The sequence below is a fragment of the Phocoena sinus genome, chromosome 11 (assembly GCF_008692025.1).
Source record: "Phocoena sinus isolate mPhoSin1 chromosome 11, mPhoSin1.pri, whole genome shotgun sequence".
NCBI lineage: Eukaryota > Metazoa > Chordata > Mammalia > Artiodactyla > Phocoenidae > Phocoena > Phocoena sinus.
This window is the reverse complement of record NC_045773.1, coordinates 30,923,078-30,940,492: the sequence shown is the minus strand read 5'-3', so window position 1 is coordinate 30,940,492 and position 17,415 is coordinate 30,923,078. Positions and strand designations below refer to the sequence as shown.

The 17,415-nt window shown below is 44.3% G+C and overlaps 1 protein-coding gene across 2 annotated transcripts in view; it reads right to left on the bottom strand.

Moving 5' to 3' along the window:
• FAM107A (family with sequence similarity 107 member A) overlaps positions 1-17,415 on the bottom strand; it is a 79,332-nt gene that overhangs the window by 19,443 nt on the left and 42,474 nt on the right. Inside the window, exon 1 of one of the 2 annotated variants that reach the window (XM_032650176.1) lies at positions 16,650-16,854. The exons of the other annotated variant lie outside the window; for it this stretch is intronic. Coding sequence (XP_032506067.1) covers positions 16,650-16,728 — 79 coding nt within the window. The 5' untranslated portion in view covers positions 16,729-16,854. Of the gene's footprint in view, positions 1-16,649; positions 16,855-17,415 lie in introns of those variants that run through there. 2 annotated transcript variants of the gene reach the window in all.

Sequence of the window (17,415 nt, the reverse complement as noted above, 5' to 3'; positions counted from 1 at the left end):
AAGTAGGACTCTTCCTACAGAGAGAGCTGGACTCAATGTGATCAGAGGGCAGGGCCCCAGCATGCAGCACTGTGCTTGGCAGAATCTGTGTTCCATAGATCTTGGTTCAATGAGTCAATGTGTGAGTCTGAAAATAAAGAACGTGTGTAGATGCTGAAGGCCAACATGGATACTTACAGATAACAAAGGCATTCTCCTAATTTCAGGATCAGTGTTCACCTGAAAATGTGGAAGTGTTTTCTGGCTTTTGCTGTCATTCTTAATCCTCTAGCAAGGAAGCTGGCATCTACCAGTTAAACTTGGCCCTTTTCCCACCTTTACTGCCTCGTGAAGAGTCTTGGTTGGCTGGGAAGTGATTAGGCCCAGGACATACATCAAGTATGAATGCAGGCATTAAAAATGCAATTTTGCTTCTATAAATATATTAGCAAACTGAATTCAACAACACATAAAAAGGACCATACACCATTATCAAGCTGGATTCATTCCAGAGTCACAAGGATGGTTCAACATACACAAATCCATCAATGTGGTACGCCATATCAACGAAAGACAAAAGCCATATGATCATTTCAATAGATGCAGAAAAAGCATTTGATAAAATTGAACATCCATTCATGGTAAAAACTCTCGCCGAAGTGGGTATAGAGGGAACATATCTCAATAATAAAAGCCATTTATGACAAACCCACAGCCAATATAATACTCAACAGTGAAAAGCTGAAAGCTTTCCCATTAAATTCTGGAACAAGAGAAGGATGCCCACTCTCACCACTTCTATTCAACACAGTATTGGAAGTTCTAGCCATGACACTGTGATGAGAAAAAGAAATAAAAGGTATTCAAATCAGAAGGGAAGAGATAAAATTGTCATTATATGCAGATGACATGATACTCTATATAGAAAACCCTAAATACTCCACACCAAAACTATTAGAACTGATAAATGAATTCATCAAGGTAACAGGATACAAGATTAACATACAGAAACCTGTTGAATTTCTTTACACTAACAATGAAATATCAGAAAGGGAAAGATTAAAAAAATCTAATTTAAAATCGCATAAAATAAAAAGAGACCTGGGAACAAACCTAACCAAGGAGGTGAAAGACTTATAGGCTTAGAACTATAAAACATTAATAAAGGGAATCAAGATGGTTCAAAGAAATGGAAATATGTCCCATGCTCTCGGATTAGAATTAATATTCTTAAAATGTCCATACTACCCAAAGCGATCTACAGATTTTTTTTTTTTTCTATTTTTTAGCTGCACTGCATATGAGGGATCTTAGTTCCCTGACCAGGGATTGACCCCATGCCCCCTGCAGTGAAAGTGCAGAGTCTTAACCACTGGACCACCAGGGAAGTCCAGCAGTCTACAGATTTGATGTGATCCATATCAAATTACCCATGACATTTTTCACAGAACAAGAACAAATAATCCTAAAATGTATATGAAACAGCAAAAGACCCAGAATTGCCAAAACACTCCTGAGGAAAAAGAACAAAGCTGGAGGCATAACTCTCCCAATACTACAAAGCTGCAATAATCAAAACAGCATGGTATTGGCACAAAAACAGACATATGGATCAATGGAACAGAATAGAGAGCCCAGAAATAAACCCACACACCTATGGACAATTAATCTTCAACAAAAGAGGCAAGAATATACAATGCGGAGATGACAGTCTCTTCAGCAAGTGGTGTTGGGATAGCTGGACAGCCGCACGTAAAGCAATGAAGTTAGAACACTCCCTCACACCATGCACAAAAATAAACTCAAGCTTAAAGACTTAAACACGACGTGACACCATAAAACACCAAGAAACTCACAGAAAAAAACAGACAAAATGTTCTCTGACATAAATTGTAGCAATATTTTCTTAGATTAGTCTCCTGAGGCAAAAAAAAGCAGAATCAAGGTGGCACAGGAGTAGGACGTGGAGCTCATGTATTCCCACAGATACATCAAAAATACATCTACAAGGGCTTCCCTGGTGGCGCAGTGGTTGAGAATCCGCCTGCCGATGCAGGGGACGCGGGTTCGTGCCCCGGTCCGGGAGGATCCTGCATGCCGCGGAGCGGCTGGGCCCGTGAGCCATGGCCGCTGAGCCTGTGCGTCCGGAGCCTCTGTTCTGCAACGGGAGAGGCCACGGCAGTGAGAGGCCCGTGTACCGGAAAAAAAAAAAAAAACATCTAGAAGTGGAATGATTCGCACAGAACATCTACTGAATGCTGGCAGAAGATCTCTGACTTCCAAAAGGGCAAGAAAACCTCTATGTAACCAGGTAGGACAAAAGAAAAAAAGAAAGAAAAAAAAAAAGAGGGAAAGGAATCAGGATGGGACCTGTGCCCCAGGGAGGGAGCTGAGAATGAGGAAATGTTCCCACACCCTGGGAAGTCCCCTCACCAGCGGGGAGATCAACCTGGATGGAGGGGGAGCCTCAGAGGAGAGCACAGCAACCAGTTTGTGGAAGGCAAGATGGAGAGTGACCTGCACAGATGGTCAGTATCACTGCCCTGCACCCCGCAGCCTGAGACACTTGTCTGCTGCTGTGGGCAGGGTTTGGGTGCTGAAGCTTGGGCTTTGGAGGTCAGACTCAGGGAGAGGACTGAGGTTGGCTGCATGGAGACAGCCTGAAGAGGCTGGAGTGTGGAAACTGAGGGTGCACTCGGAAGAAGCCTGGGCCCTCCAGAGAGGCAAGTCATCATGTTGGAGGGCATGTGAGAACAGGGGCAGGACTGCCATAGGAGCTTCTTTCCCTGTGATCACTCAGGCAACAGGACACTACCTACCTGAGCTCTGGAGGTGGGTGCAAGCTGCCACCACCCGTGTGGTGGGTTCCAGAGGTGGGCGTGGCCATGGCCGCTGCTAAGAGACCTGCAAGTGGGCTCTGGTCACTGTTCCTGCTGTCCTGGGAGGGCACGGGCTGCTGCCACCGCCACTAGAGGAGCCGGAGCAGGTGCTAGGAGACCCAGAAGCAGGCACTAGTCACTGCCCTTGCCGTCTGGGGAGTGTGCATGGGTGGCAAAGAGGCATCAACCACTGCCTCTGCTGTCTCAGGAGTGTGTGGGCCATCGTTACTGCTGGGAGACATGGGAGTGGGTGCCAGCTGCTGCCCCTACTGTCCCAGGGGCATGCAGGCCACTGACACCTCTGGGAGACCTGCACACAGGTGCCAATCACCACCTCCACTGTACAGGGAGTGTACATGGGGCCGCTTCACCTATACACCCCATATCAAGGGGATAACAGCCAGCACACACGGAGGAAAGAGGCATCAAGCATCCAAACTAAAAGCAGCCCCTCGATTCCAGACAAGATGGTGGAGTAGAAGGACTTGAGCTCACCTCCTCTCATGAAAACACCAAAATCACAAAAAACTGCTGAACAACCATTGACGAAAAAGACTGGAACCTACCAAAACACATATGTTACATCCAAGGACAAAGAAGAAGCCACAATAAGACAGTAGAAGGGGCACTTTTGTGATATAATGAAATCCCATGCCTATCAGGTGGGCAACCCACAAACTGAAAAATAATTATATTTCAGAGGTTCACCCACAGGAGTGAGAGTTCTGAGCCCCATGTCAGGCTCCCCAGCCTGAGGGTCTGGCATTGGGAGGAGGAGCCCCTAGAGCATTTGGCTTTGAAGGCCAACAGGACTTGAATGCAGGAGCTCCATAGGACTGGGGAAAACACAGACTCCACTCTCGGAGGGCGCACACAAGATTTTATGTGCACCGGGACCCAGCACAAAGCAGTGACTTCACTGGCCCCTGGGCTAGACCTACCTGTGGGTCTTGGAGTGTCTCTTGGGGAGGCGGGGGTTGGCTGTGGCTCACTGTGGGGGCAAGGACACTGGTGGCAGAGGCCAAAGGAATATTAATCAGCATGAGCTCTCCCAGAGGTTGCCATTTTGGCACTGAGACCTGGCCTCACCCAACAGCCTGCAGGCTCCAGTGTTGGGATGCCTCAGGCCAAACCACCAGCAGGGGGGTAACACAGCCCCACCCATCAGTAGACAGGCTGCTTAAAGTTGTACTGAGCTCACAGGCACCGCTAAACATACCCTTTGACACAGTCCTGCCCACAAGAGGGACAAAACCCAGCTCCACCCACCAGTGGGCAGGCACCAGTCCCTCCTACCAGGAAGCTTGCAGGAAGCCCCTGTGCCAACCTCACACACCAGGGGCCAGACACCAGCAGCAAGAGGAACTACGATCCTGCAGACTGGAAAGGAGACCCCCAACACAGAAAGTTTGACAAAATGAGACAGCAGAGAAATTATATATATATATATATATATATATATAGAGAGAGAGAGAGAGAGAGAGAGAGAGAGAATGCTATATCAAAAGCTCATGGTAAAAAAAAAAAAAAAAAGCTCATGGTAAGCACAAACCAAAAATCTACAAGAGATACACACACAAAAAAAGAAAAAGCAATCCAAACACAACACTAAAGATAGTCATCAAATCACAAGAGAACAAAAGAGGAAGGAGAGAAAAAAGACCTACAAAAATAAATCCAGAACACTTAACAAAATGGCTATAAGAACATACATATCGATAATTACCTTAAATGTAAAGGCATTAAATGCTCCAACCAAAAGACGCAGACTAGCGGAATGGGTACAGAAACAAAACCTGTGTATATGCTGTCTACAACAGACCCACTTCATATCTAGGGACACATACAGACTAAAAGTGAGGGGATGGAAAAAGGTATTCCATGCAAATGGAAATCAAAAGAGAACTGGAGTAGCAACACTCATATCAGACAAAACAGACTTTAAAATAAAGACTGTTACATGAGACGAGGAAGGACACTACATATAACAGTTTGTAAACATATATGCACCCAATTTAGGAGCACCTCAATATATAAGGCAAATGCTAACAGCCATAAAAGGAGAAATTGACAGTAACACAATAATAGTGGGGGACTTTAATAACCCACTTACATCAATGAACAGATCATCCAGACAATCAATAAGGGCACATAGGCCTTAAATGACACATTAGACCAGATGGACATAATTGATATTTATAGAACATTCCATCCAAAAGGTGAAGAATACACATTCTTCCCAAGTGCACATGGAACGATCTCCAGGACTGATCACATGCTGGGCCACAAAGCAAGTCTCAGTAAATTTAAGAAAACTGAACTCATATCAAGCATCTTTTCCAACCACAATGCTTTGAGATTAGAAATCAATTACAGGAAGAAAAACTGTAAAAACCACAAACACGTGGAGGCAAAACAACATGCTACTAAACAACCAATGGATCACTGAAGAAATAAAGAGGAAATAAAATACCTAGAGACAAATGAAAATGAAAGCATGATGATCCAAAACCTATGGGATGCAACAAAATCAGTTCTAAGAGGGAAGTTTATATCAATACAATCTTACCTCAGGAAATAAGAAAAATCTCAAACAAACAACCTAACCTTACACCTAAAGCAACTAAAGAAAGAACAAACAAAACCCAAAGTTAGTAGAAGGAAAGAAATCATAAACATCAGAGCGGAAATAAATGAAATAGAGATGAGGAAAACAATAGAAAAGATCAATGAAACCAAAAGCTGGTTCTTTGAGAAGATAAAGAAAATTGATAAACTTTCAGCCAGACTCATCAAGAAAAAAAGGGAGAAGACTCAAATCAATAAAATAGAAATCAATAAGGAGAAGTTACAACTGACACCACAGAAATACAAAGGATCATAAGGGACTACTACAAGCAACTATATGCCAATAAAATGGACAACCTAGAAGAAATGGACAAATTCTTAGAAAGGTACAACCTTCCAAGACTGAACCAGGAAGAAATAGAAAATATGAACAGACCAATCACAAGTACTGAACTTGAAACAGTGACTTACAAACTTCCAACAAACAAAATCCAGGACCAGGTGGCTTCATCACAGGCCAATTCTATCAAACATTTAGAGAATAGTTAACACCTATCCTTCTAAAACTCTTCCAAAACAATTGCAGAGGAACACTCCCAAACTCATTCTATGAGGCCACCATCACCCTGATAGCAAAACCACACAAAGGTATCACTGATGAACATACACTCAAGAATCCTCAACAAAATACTAGCAAACCAAATCCAACAACACATTAAAAGGATCATACACCATGATCAAGTGGGATTTATCCCAGGGTTGCAAGGATTCTTCAATATCTGAAAATCAATCAGTGTGGTACATACACCACATTAAGAAACTGAAGAATAAAAACCGTATGATCATCTCAATAGATGCAGAAAAAGCTTTTGACAAAATTCAACACCCATTAATGATAAAAAAAAAAGTTGGAATAGAGGGAAGTTAACTCAACATAATAAAGGCCATATATGACAGACCCACAGCTAACATCATTCTCATTGGTGGAAAGCTGAAAGCATTTCCTCTAAGGTCAGGAACAAGGCAAGGATGTCCACTGTCACCACATTTATTCAACATAGTTTTGGAAGTCCTAGCCGTGGCAATCAGAGAAGAAAAAGAAACAAAAGGAATCCAAAATGGAAAAGAAGAAATACAACTGCCACTGTTTGCAGATGACATGATACTATTTACTATTTAGAAAATCCTAAAGATGCTACCAGAAAAGTATTAGAGCTCATCAATGAATTTGGTAAAGTTGCAGGGTACAAAATTAATACACAGAAATCTCTTGCATTCCTATACAGTAACAACAAAAGATCAGAAAGAGAAATTAAGGAAACAATCCCATTTACAATCACATCAAAAAGAATAAAATACCCAGGAATAAAGCTACCTAAGGAGACAAAAGACCTGTACTCTGAAAACTATATGACATTGATGAAAGAAATCAAAGATGACACAAATAGATGGAAGGATATCCTGTGTTTTTGGATTGGAAGACTCAATATTGTCAAAATGACTATACTACCCAAGGCAGTCTACAGATTTGGTGCAATCCCTATCAAATTACCAATGGCATTTTTCAGAGAACTAGAACAAAAAATTTTTTAATTTATATGGAAACACAAAAGATCCTGAATAGCCTAAGCAATCCTGAGAAAGAAAAATGAAGCTGGAGGAATCAGACTCCCTGACTTCAGACTATACCACAGAGCTACAATTATCAAAACTGTATGGTACTGGCAAAAACCCCAGAAATGTAGATCAGTGGAACAGGACAGAAAGCCCAGAAATAAGCCCCATGCACCTATGGTCAATAAATCTACTTCAAAGGAGGCAAGAATATACAGTGGAGAAAAGACAGTCTCTTCAACAAGTGCTGCTGGGAAAACTGGACAGCTACATGAAAAGATTGAAATTAGAACATAACACCATACACAAAAATAAACTCAAAATGGATCAAAGACCTAAATGTAAGGCTGGATACTATCAAACTCTTAGAGGAAAACATAGGCAGAACACTCTTTGCCAGAAATCACAGCAATATCATTTTTGATCCACCTCCTGGAGTAATGACAATAAAAACAAAAATAAACAAATGGGACCTAATTAAACTTAAAAGCTTCTGCACAGCAAAGGAAACCATAAACAAAATGAAAAAGACAACCCACAGAATGGGAGAAAATATTTGCAAACAAAGCAACCAACAAGGTATTAGTCTCCAAAATATACAAACAGTTCATGCAGCTCTATGTCAAAAAAACAAACAACCTGATCATAAAATGGGCAGAAGATCTCAGTAGACATTTCTCCGAAAAAGATATACAGATGGCCAAAAAGCACATGAAAAGATGCTCAACATCACTAATTTTTAGAGAAACGCAAATCAAAACTACAATGAGGTATCACTTCACACCGGTCAGAGTGGCCACCATCAAAAAGTCTACAAACAATAAATGCTGGAGAGGGTGTGGAGAAAAGGAAACCCTCCTACACTGTTGTGGGGAATGTAAATTGGTACAACCACTATGGAGAACAGTATGGCAGTTCCTTAAAAAACTAAATATAGAAATACCATATGATCTAGCAATCCCACTCCTGGGCGTACATCCGTAGAAAACCACAATTCAAAAAGATACATGCACCCCAGTGTTCACTGCAGCACTATTTATAGCAGCTGAGACATGGAAACAACCTAAATGTCCATCAACAGAGAAATGGATAAAGAAGATGTGGTACATATGGACAATGGAATACTACCCAGCCATAAAAAAAGAATGAAATAATACCATTTGCAGGAACATGGATGGACCTAGAGATTGTCATACTGAGTGAAGTAAGTCAGACACAGAAAGACAAATATATGATACCACTTATATGTGGAATCTAAGAAAAAGGGTACAAACAAACTTATATACAAAACAGAAGTAGAGTCACAAATGTAGAAAACAAACTTATGATTACTAGGGGATGGGGGTGGGAGGGATAAACTGGGAGATTGGGATTGACATATACACACTACTATACATAAAATAGATAATTAATAAGAACCTGCTGTATAGCACAGGGAACTCTTCTCAATAGTCTGTGATGGCCTATATGGGAAAAGAATCTAAGAAAAAAAAAAGAGTGGATATATGTATATGTATAACTGATTCACTTTGCTGTACACCCGAAAGTAACACAACATTGCAAATCATCTGTACTCCAATAAAAATTAAAAAAAAAAAAAAGAGTGAAATGTTGCCATTTGCAGCCACATGGATGGTCCTAGAGATTATCATACTAAGTGAAGTAAGTCAGACAGGGAAGGAGCAGTATTATATTTGGGTTGGCCAAAAAGTTCATTTGGGTTTTTCCTATGATGTTACAGAAAACCCAAATGAGCTTTTTGGGCAACCCAATATTGTTGGGTTAAATGTGGAATCTAAAAAGTAATACAAATGGACTTATTTACATAACAAACAGACTCACAGACACAGAAAATTATGGTTACCAAAGAATGAGGTGGGGTGGGGGGACAAATTAGGAGTATGGGATCAAAAGATACATCCTACTATATTTAAAATGGATAAACAATAAGGATTTACTGTATAGCACATGGAACTACATTCAATATCTTATAATAACTTATAATGGAAAAGAATCTGAAAAAGAATAGATTTATGTGTACATGTATTCAGCCATGTTATATATATAACTGAATCACTTTGCTGTACACCTAAAACTAACACAGTATTGTAAATAAACTCTAAAAATGCAGTTTTGATCCTCTTTGGCCTATGTTATTCATTTAACCAACATTTATTGAGTACCTACTGTGTTCCTGGCACTGTTCCCAGTGTAAATGAGACAGTATCCCTGTGCTCAGGTAACCTACTTTCAAGATGGGGTTCAGACAAAAAAATAAGGAGACAGACAAGAAAATGTAGAGCTGCAATGAACACTGTGATGAAAGCAAGACTGGGCAAGGCGCAAGGGAGGGACTGGGAACTGAGGTAGGGTGGACAGTGGGGAGGCGACATTTTAGGGAGGCTGGAATGGTGAGGAGGAGAGCATTCCAGAGAGTGGGAAGAGCTAGTGGAAAGGCCCCAGCGAGGGAAGGAGCTGGGCATGATGGAAGGAGGCCGGTGGGGTGGAGTGCGGGGTATGAGGGAGATAGAAGGAAGAAGGGGCAGGCAGGTCTGCATGACCTGGGAGCTGTGGCCAAGCCCCCCATTCTGGAGCCACTTCAATTTGCAGGGTCCCAAATCCTCGAGTTGTTTCTCCTTCCTAATTGTTTCTCTTAAGGTACTTTGAGTGGTGCCTCCCGCAGCTCCCCATCGTGCTGTGGCTTAACTTCACTGAACTCTGATGGTGGAAGACCGCAACCAGATTCTTGTCAAGCACTCTTCACTGCCTCTGGTCCCCACCCACGTGTTGTCCTGCTGTGCAAATGACTAGTACTTGGGGCATGTCCCAGGGCCCACAGTGGCTTGTCTGAACCAATCCCAGTGTCCTCTGACAGGTGGAGGAACAAGATGGATCCTTGGGCGGGAGGACTCTGCTCACCGCCTGAGGCGGACAGACCCCACAGTCCCTCTCACTCCAGAGAAGCAGACTCTCAGTCCTCATACCAGCCATGTCCTCCATCCCCACTTTGTGTTCCCTTTCTTGGAAGATTCTGATGGCAGCCCCAGAGCAATTGAGAGCCAAGGAGAGCTGGGCAGGAATCCCGCAAGGTTGGGTGCCATTTTCCCCAGGCAGCTGGGACTCACTGTCCTTCTTCCACTAAAGCTCTTCTCATGGTCCAACCTGTGCACAAACCCACCAGCCTCACCCACCAGACCACCAGCCTGAGGGCCGGGGCCTCACCTTATTCCTCTTAGTATTTCTGTCCCAGTAGCAAGGTGCTCAATAACTAGTATTGACTTGCAGACACCAAAGATGTTGATGTCCCTGAGCTTGTGACAGCACCATCTTGCTGTGTCTGTGCACGTGTGTGAGCACGTGTGTGTGCATGTAACTGTATATGAGGTCAAGCCACCATTTCTCAAGCCATACCCCATCAGTAAGAAATTATGCTACGGCCCATAATGGGATGCCATCAATAGCACATCTATTTATTACCCTAAAAAGATGTCTTCTACATGTTTGGTGAAAAATCAAAGAGCAAAATCATATATAGTCTGATTCCTCTACCCTTTTTTTCCAAGATAAAAAAGTTAGTATATGCATAGAGAACCAATCTGGAGGCGTATACACTGAACTGTTAATGGAAGTCAGTTCTAGACCAACGTATCTCAAATGTCATTACTAGCCTGCAGTCGGAATGAGGGTTAAAATGGAATTACTGGGTCATGTTTCTGGATCACTGTATTAGAATCTATGAGGGAGGGGCCTAGGAGTCTGGAATTTTAACATGTCCCCAGGGGATCTGCTTACATTTAGCACCACTATTCTACAGCAGAAAATTACAGGTCCTTATCCTTTATCTCAATATTTCTGTAATGTTTTTAGCTTTAAAAAAAAAAAGCATATATTTCTTTTGTTATCGGAACAAAACAATAAAGGTGAAAAATATGGGAAAGAGCAACCTTTTCCAACTAACCATAGTTAAAAGTCACATCTGGTTCAGTCATGTACATTTTGCATATTGTAAAATAGAGGCCTTTTGGTCAAATGAGGCTTTTAAGAGTTTACTCCAGGTAATGGCCAAATTCAACCCCGGTTCCTGCCTCCTGCCTTGGTCTATGTGGCTTTTGACGGAGGCCCTCCCATTCTCCCATAAGGTAAGACTCTGGACTGCAGGGGCCTGAGGATCCGAATTTTTGCTCAGCCCCTGGAGGAATGAAAGGGGATCCTGGAGGCTGAGCACACCTGTCCCACACTCCCCTTCTGTCCCTCTGAAGTTTGTTTTCTTGGGAGCTAGAGGAGCTAAAAAGAAGGGGGTAGTGAAAACCAGGAGAGGCATTCATGCGTGGAAGCTGAGGAATTTTCCTGCAGCTATAGTGGGCTAGGGCTGCAGCTTGCATTTAAACTCCAAAAACCTCTTTTCCTTTAATTCCCCCCCCCCGCCCCACCCTTTCTCCCAGCTGACAGACACCTGCAGCAGCTTATCTGGGCCTACAAACATCAGACACGAAGTTTCCATGGCAACTCCAAACTTACTCCTCAGCCCTGTATTCAGTCTAAATCTCCAAGGCCCCTTTTTCAAGGTCTCAATGAGGTTTCTGAGAAGCCACCCACAAAATAGCCTTAGGATCCAACCTTCCCCCACCCCCAACATGCTCTTTTCAAAGGACATGGCAGGAGAAGCTGTACTGGCAAGAAAACTTGTCATGGGATCCGTGGAGAGATTATAAAAGGAATGAGCGTTGCCTTTACAACGAGTTTGAACCAGGAAGAATTTACCCGGTGGAGGGATTTCAAGCATGGAAACAGGAAAGTGCAAGGGAGTGGGGAAGAACCAAGAGTCTTATTTCAGAAAGCTGGCTCTCAACCCAGCTGCAGTCAGGCATGGTTAATCTGGTCTCTTAGCTGCAGAAGGACCCTGGGGTGCCCCCAACCTCCAGCATATTTTAATTCACTTGTAGCTAGACAAAATATGGACAGTAGATCGAGGCACGGGGAAAGGGATGTGAGTATGTGAGTGGGTGTGTGTAGAGGGGAACCTGGGCAGACCATGGCTTGTCAAGCCAAGCAAACTTCCATAATGCCTGGCAGTGGGCTTGCCAAATGTAGCTAACAAAAATGCGGCATGTCCATGCATGTAAATCAATGAAGTTAGAACACGCCCTCACACCATGCACAAAAATAAACTCAAAATGGCTTAAAGACTTAAACGTAAGACATGACACCGTAAAACTCCTAGAAGAGAGCATACGCAAAACATTCTCTGACACAAATCGTACCAATGTTTTCTTAGGTCAGTCTCGCAAAGCAATAGAAATAAAGACAAAACTAAACAAATGAGGGACCTAATTAAATTTAAAAGCTTTTGCACAGCAAAGGAAACCATAAAAAAAGGGAAAGACAACCTACAGAATGGGAGAAAATATTTGCCAGTGACGCAGCTGTCAAAGGCTTAATCTCCAAAATATACAAACAACAACAAATACAGCTCATACAACAACAAAAAAATAAACAACCCAATTGAAAAATGGGCAGAAGATCTAAGACATTTCTCCAGAGAAGACATACAGATGGCCAGTAGGCGCATGAAAAGATGTGCAACGTCACTAATCATTAGAGAAATGCAAATCAAATCTACAATGAGGTATCACCTCACACCGGTCAGAATGGCCATCATCAAAAAGCCTACAAATAACAAATGCTGGAGAGGGTGTGGAGAAAAGGGAACCCTCTTGCACTGTTGGTGGGAATGTAAGTTGGTGCAGCTACTATGGAAAACAGTATGGAGGTTCCTCAGGAAACTAAAAATAGAACACCATATGATTCAGCAATCCCACTCCTGGGCATATATCCAAACAAAACTATAATTCAAAAAGATACATGCACCCCTATGTTCATAGCAGCACTATTCACAGTAGCCAGGACCTGGAAACAACCTAAATGTCCATCAACAGATGAATGGATAAAGAAGATGTGGTACATATATACAATGGAATACTACTTAGCCATGAAAAAGAACAAAATAACGCCATTTGCAGCATCACAGATGCAACTAGAGATGATCATACTAAGTGAAGTAAGTCAGAAAGAGACAGACAAATACCATATGATATCACTTATATGTGGAACCTAAAATATGACACAAATGAACCTATCTACAAAACAGAAACAGACTCACAGACATAGAGAACAGACTTGTGGTTGCCAAGTGGGAGGGGTGGAGAGAGAGGGATGGACTGGTAGTTTGGGGTTAGTAGATGCAAACTATTACATATAGAATGGATAAACAACAAGGTCCTACTGTATAGTACAGAGAACTATATCCAATCTCCTGGGATAAACCATAATGGAAAAGAATATAAAAAAGTGTATATATGGGTAAAAAAAAAGAAAAAAAATCAGCATGTCCAGTTAAATTTGAACTTCAGATAAGCAACGAATAGTTTTTTTAGCATAAGCATACCCATATAATATTTGAGACACACACTAAAATAACATTCATTGTGTATCTGAGATTCAAATTTAACTATTTTATCTGGCAACCCTACTTGGCAGGCAGCAGTAGAAGCTATGACCACCCTTCTGGGTGCAGAGAAGCACAGTTGCTGATGCCCACAGGCACCTGGGGAGGTGTCCCTCGGTCCATGCTGCAGAGAGATGCTTCCCTCCCTAGCAGGAACCTGGGCTGAGCTCCAGGTAGGAAACGAGCCTCAGGTGGACCTTTACTACAGCACTGCATAGCTTACCAGGCATGGCCAAGCATGAGTTATTCCCCAGAGGTGACCCTTCCATCTTAGTGGTTAAGAACATGGGCTCTGGTGTCAACCCAGATACCGATCCTGGCTCCACTGTTGGGTAGCTAGGTGACCTTCAACTTCCTGTTTCCTCGTCTCTAAAATGGGGCATTCTTTTGAGGAATAAAGGAGGTATGACATGGGGAGCCCTTCACACAGTGCCTGCCACAGCGTCAGTGTTCCAAAGTGGTAGCTGTTATCTCAGTAACCCATTTAAAAACAGTAAGATTTTTATGCAAGTGAAAAAAAATGGGATTAAAAATTAGAGTCAGTACAATCTCAGCAATGTGAACCACACAACCCCACACAAGTCTCGCATAGCAAAACTGGAAGGAGACCTCCCCTGATATTACCAGCGGCTGCTCATGGTTAGTGCGATGATGGGTAAGGCTTCCCCCTCTTCATTCTCCATTTTCCAAAACATTCATGATGAACATGTATTACTTTAATACTAAGAAATTATTTTAAAATAACTTGGAATGAAACATTTTCTCGAAGCATTATATTACTTGGTGCATGCTTCCAGGCTATTGTAAATGAACGTGGCTGCCGTCTTGGGTTTGATTCTATAATCCCATCCTTGGGGGCTTCTAAAAGAAGGAGGCTCTTGCCTCTTTCAATAAATGGCCCAGCTGGCTCCTCACCCCACTCTTACTTCTTGCTCTTCCTTGTGTGAGACAGCCAGAGTAGTGGCTCCAGAGGCACATGGCCCTGGGTTTGGATCTCAGCTCCATCCTTGACTGGCTGTGTGACCTTAGACAAGTCAAGTTACCTTCTGAGGCTCCGTTTCCTCATGTTTTAAAATAGAGGTTAATAGTACTTACCTCCCTGAGAGGAGGGACTTATCCATTTAATTTATCAGCACATCCCCGTGCCTCGCACTGGGCTTAGTGCATAATAGTGGTCAACAAATATTGGTTAAATGAATAAATGAATGAAGTTGATGAGAAGACAGATCTACAGTATTTGTCAGAGAGAGTGGCGATAGCTAGTGACCAGCAATCATTTGCCATTATTACTATTCTCAGAAGACGGGCAGACTTCGCATAGATGGACCAAAGTTTGAATGTGCTTTCTACACGTTAGTGGGATAGAAGAGTTCCTGTAGCGGGACCACGGGCATGCTGCTTAAGCTCTCTGAGCCTCAGTGTCGTCATCTATGAAATGGGGATGACAATCAGCAGTGACTTTGAAGGATTGTGAAGACTGAGTCAGTAGCACAGTGCAAGCGGTCCCTCCACGAGGCCCCAGTGACCAGCCTCTGCTGCCTTCCTGACTTACAGCTGTGTGTGGTACAGTTGCCGGGCAAACATGTGGCCCCTGGAACGACTCTAGTATGTCTGCTATTCTGGCTGTGTTGCGAGTGGAAAATGTGACTGTTTGAGTGAGCCTCACCGCTGCAGTTCCAGGTTAGAGGGAACACAGGATCTTCAGGTTAGAGATACCCTATTCTCATCTGAGTGAGAAGAAAGGAACTGGATAGAGACACCTAGGAAGAGTGTTTTGTAGGGACATTTCTGGAGCTGGGGTTTGAAATCAGCCTCTTCGAATTATAGAGCTCCTCGCTTTCTGCCTGCCCTGGCTCAGCCAAGATTTAAGATACCGCGCTCCAGGAAGGCGCCGCCAGTCCTGAAGTCTTGCCTAGACCGTGCTTTTGGACTTAGAGAACCGTTGTTTCAAAGCTCCCAAGCAGTAACTCCGCGGCGGGATCTCCCCGGGGCGGGGCCAACCTAAGGAAGAAACGCCAATCGGTCCCAGAGCCGACTACGTGCGGGCGGCGGACGAGCGCCGCTCCTGCAGGCCCGCGGCCAGCGGCTCCGGCTCGCCTAGCGCTTTCGGCTGCAGGGGTCAGTGGGCAGGACTACCGGGTGGGGTAGGTTCCTTGCCCAAGGCAGAGGTTAGCTTGCCTCGGGAGCCCAAGGCCCTTGACGTTTTCTAATCACACCCCCCCAGCTGGCAGGGAGCCGGCAGGAGACCGATTTTCACCCCCTCTGAACGTCTCTCTCCAAGCGCAGAGTCCGGAAGGAAACACCCCAGATGCTTACTGCGGGCATGATTTTTCTTCTTTCTACATCCCTGTACGGGCCAAATTATTTTCACACTGGCCCTATATAACTTTTGTTTCATTTTCCTAAATAAACAAGCTATTGTCCAGAGTAGAAAAGTAGTATGTGCTTACTGCAAATGAGTAAAAAGACAAATTAAAAAAACACTTATCCAACTCGCATCCTCGAAAACAATCACCAGGTGTTTCTTTCCAAATCGTTTTCTCCTTAAATGCATACCTACAGAAAACCCGTTCCTCACCTTCCTGTAACTTGTTCCCCCCTCGCCCTTTCCCCTCACTGGACATTGGAAGTCCTTCACCAGTGGGCTTGCGCTTCTTTACGCCCCACCGCGCGCGCTACCAGTCTTACCCATGTCCGTTCTCCCACGCCTACTAATGCCTCCTTCCCCCACTTTGTGTGAGTCTCTGCTTAAGGGGCTGGCCAGGAGGTGGAAGCTTGCGGGACTTTTGTAGTCAGGGAACACTGAGTGTGCGTATGTGCGCGCGCACCGCAAGTGCATATAAAGGAATAAAGCAATATATCTAATAAGGGTAGATCCCCAAAAGGACGAATATAGGAAGAAAAGAAGGAATGAAAGGAAAGAAGAAAAAAAGTAATTAAAAAGAATGAAAGAACGGAGGATGGAAGGAAAGCAAAGGAGGAAAGCAGACCAGTAAAGAAGGACCGAGGCGCCCTGCTAGCCAGGGGCTGAGGGCAGTGCTCCCGCCATGACCTCCTCGCGCTCTCCCGGAGGCGGGGGGCCGGGTAGACTTGCCCCCACTTACCGGACCTGAGCAGCACGGCCCGGTAGAGGCCGGTGGCCTCGCTGGGCCCCCGGACCCGCTCGCTCAGCCTCTGCGCCATGCGCCGGTGCACGGGTCTGCGAAGCCGGCACTGCAGGCTGGGAGCGCACCGCGGAGTGCAGTCCCGGGTCGGAGCGCAGTCCCGGGTCGGAGCGCCTCCGTGACGGTGACGCTGCCCGAGAACCAAACCCCGCCGCGGATCAGGTTACAGTGGCTGCCAGAGGGCCAGGCCCAGAGGCGCCCGCGGGGGAGGGACAGGGGGCAGGGGCCAGGTAGGTATCCCTGCCCAGGCAGCAGACTGGGCGCGGGTAAGCGTCTGGCATGAGAACTCCTAGCTTCAGGGTTCCAGGGCCAAGGTGAGAACCCGGTGTCCTGATTTCCAGCCTCGGTCTCCTACCTACTCTTCTCTATTTCCCTGGCCGCTGGCCTTGTTGAATGCTACAAGCGGGTGTGGGGTTCTGAAGTGCCACCCCTGGGATCAGGTCCAGCACCACTAATTAATAGCTGTGTGACCCTACGATTTAGTTACCTATTCTCACAGAGCCTCAGTTTTCTCATCTGTAAAATGGGGATAACCATGGTACTCATCTCTCAGATATGAGGGTAACCAACACATTATCTCTATCTCTGAGCACAGTGGCTAGCACAGAACAAACACTATATATTGGTATTTTTTTGAAAAGTGTTCCAAGGCATCCTGTGGTGGGTGACACTGAGAAGCGGGGGCTTTGCTGGGGGAAGAAAGTTG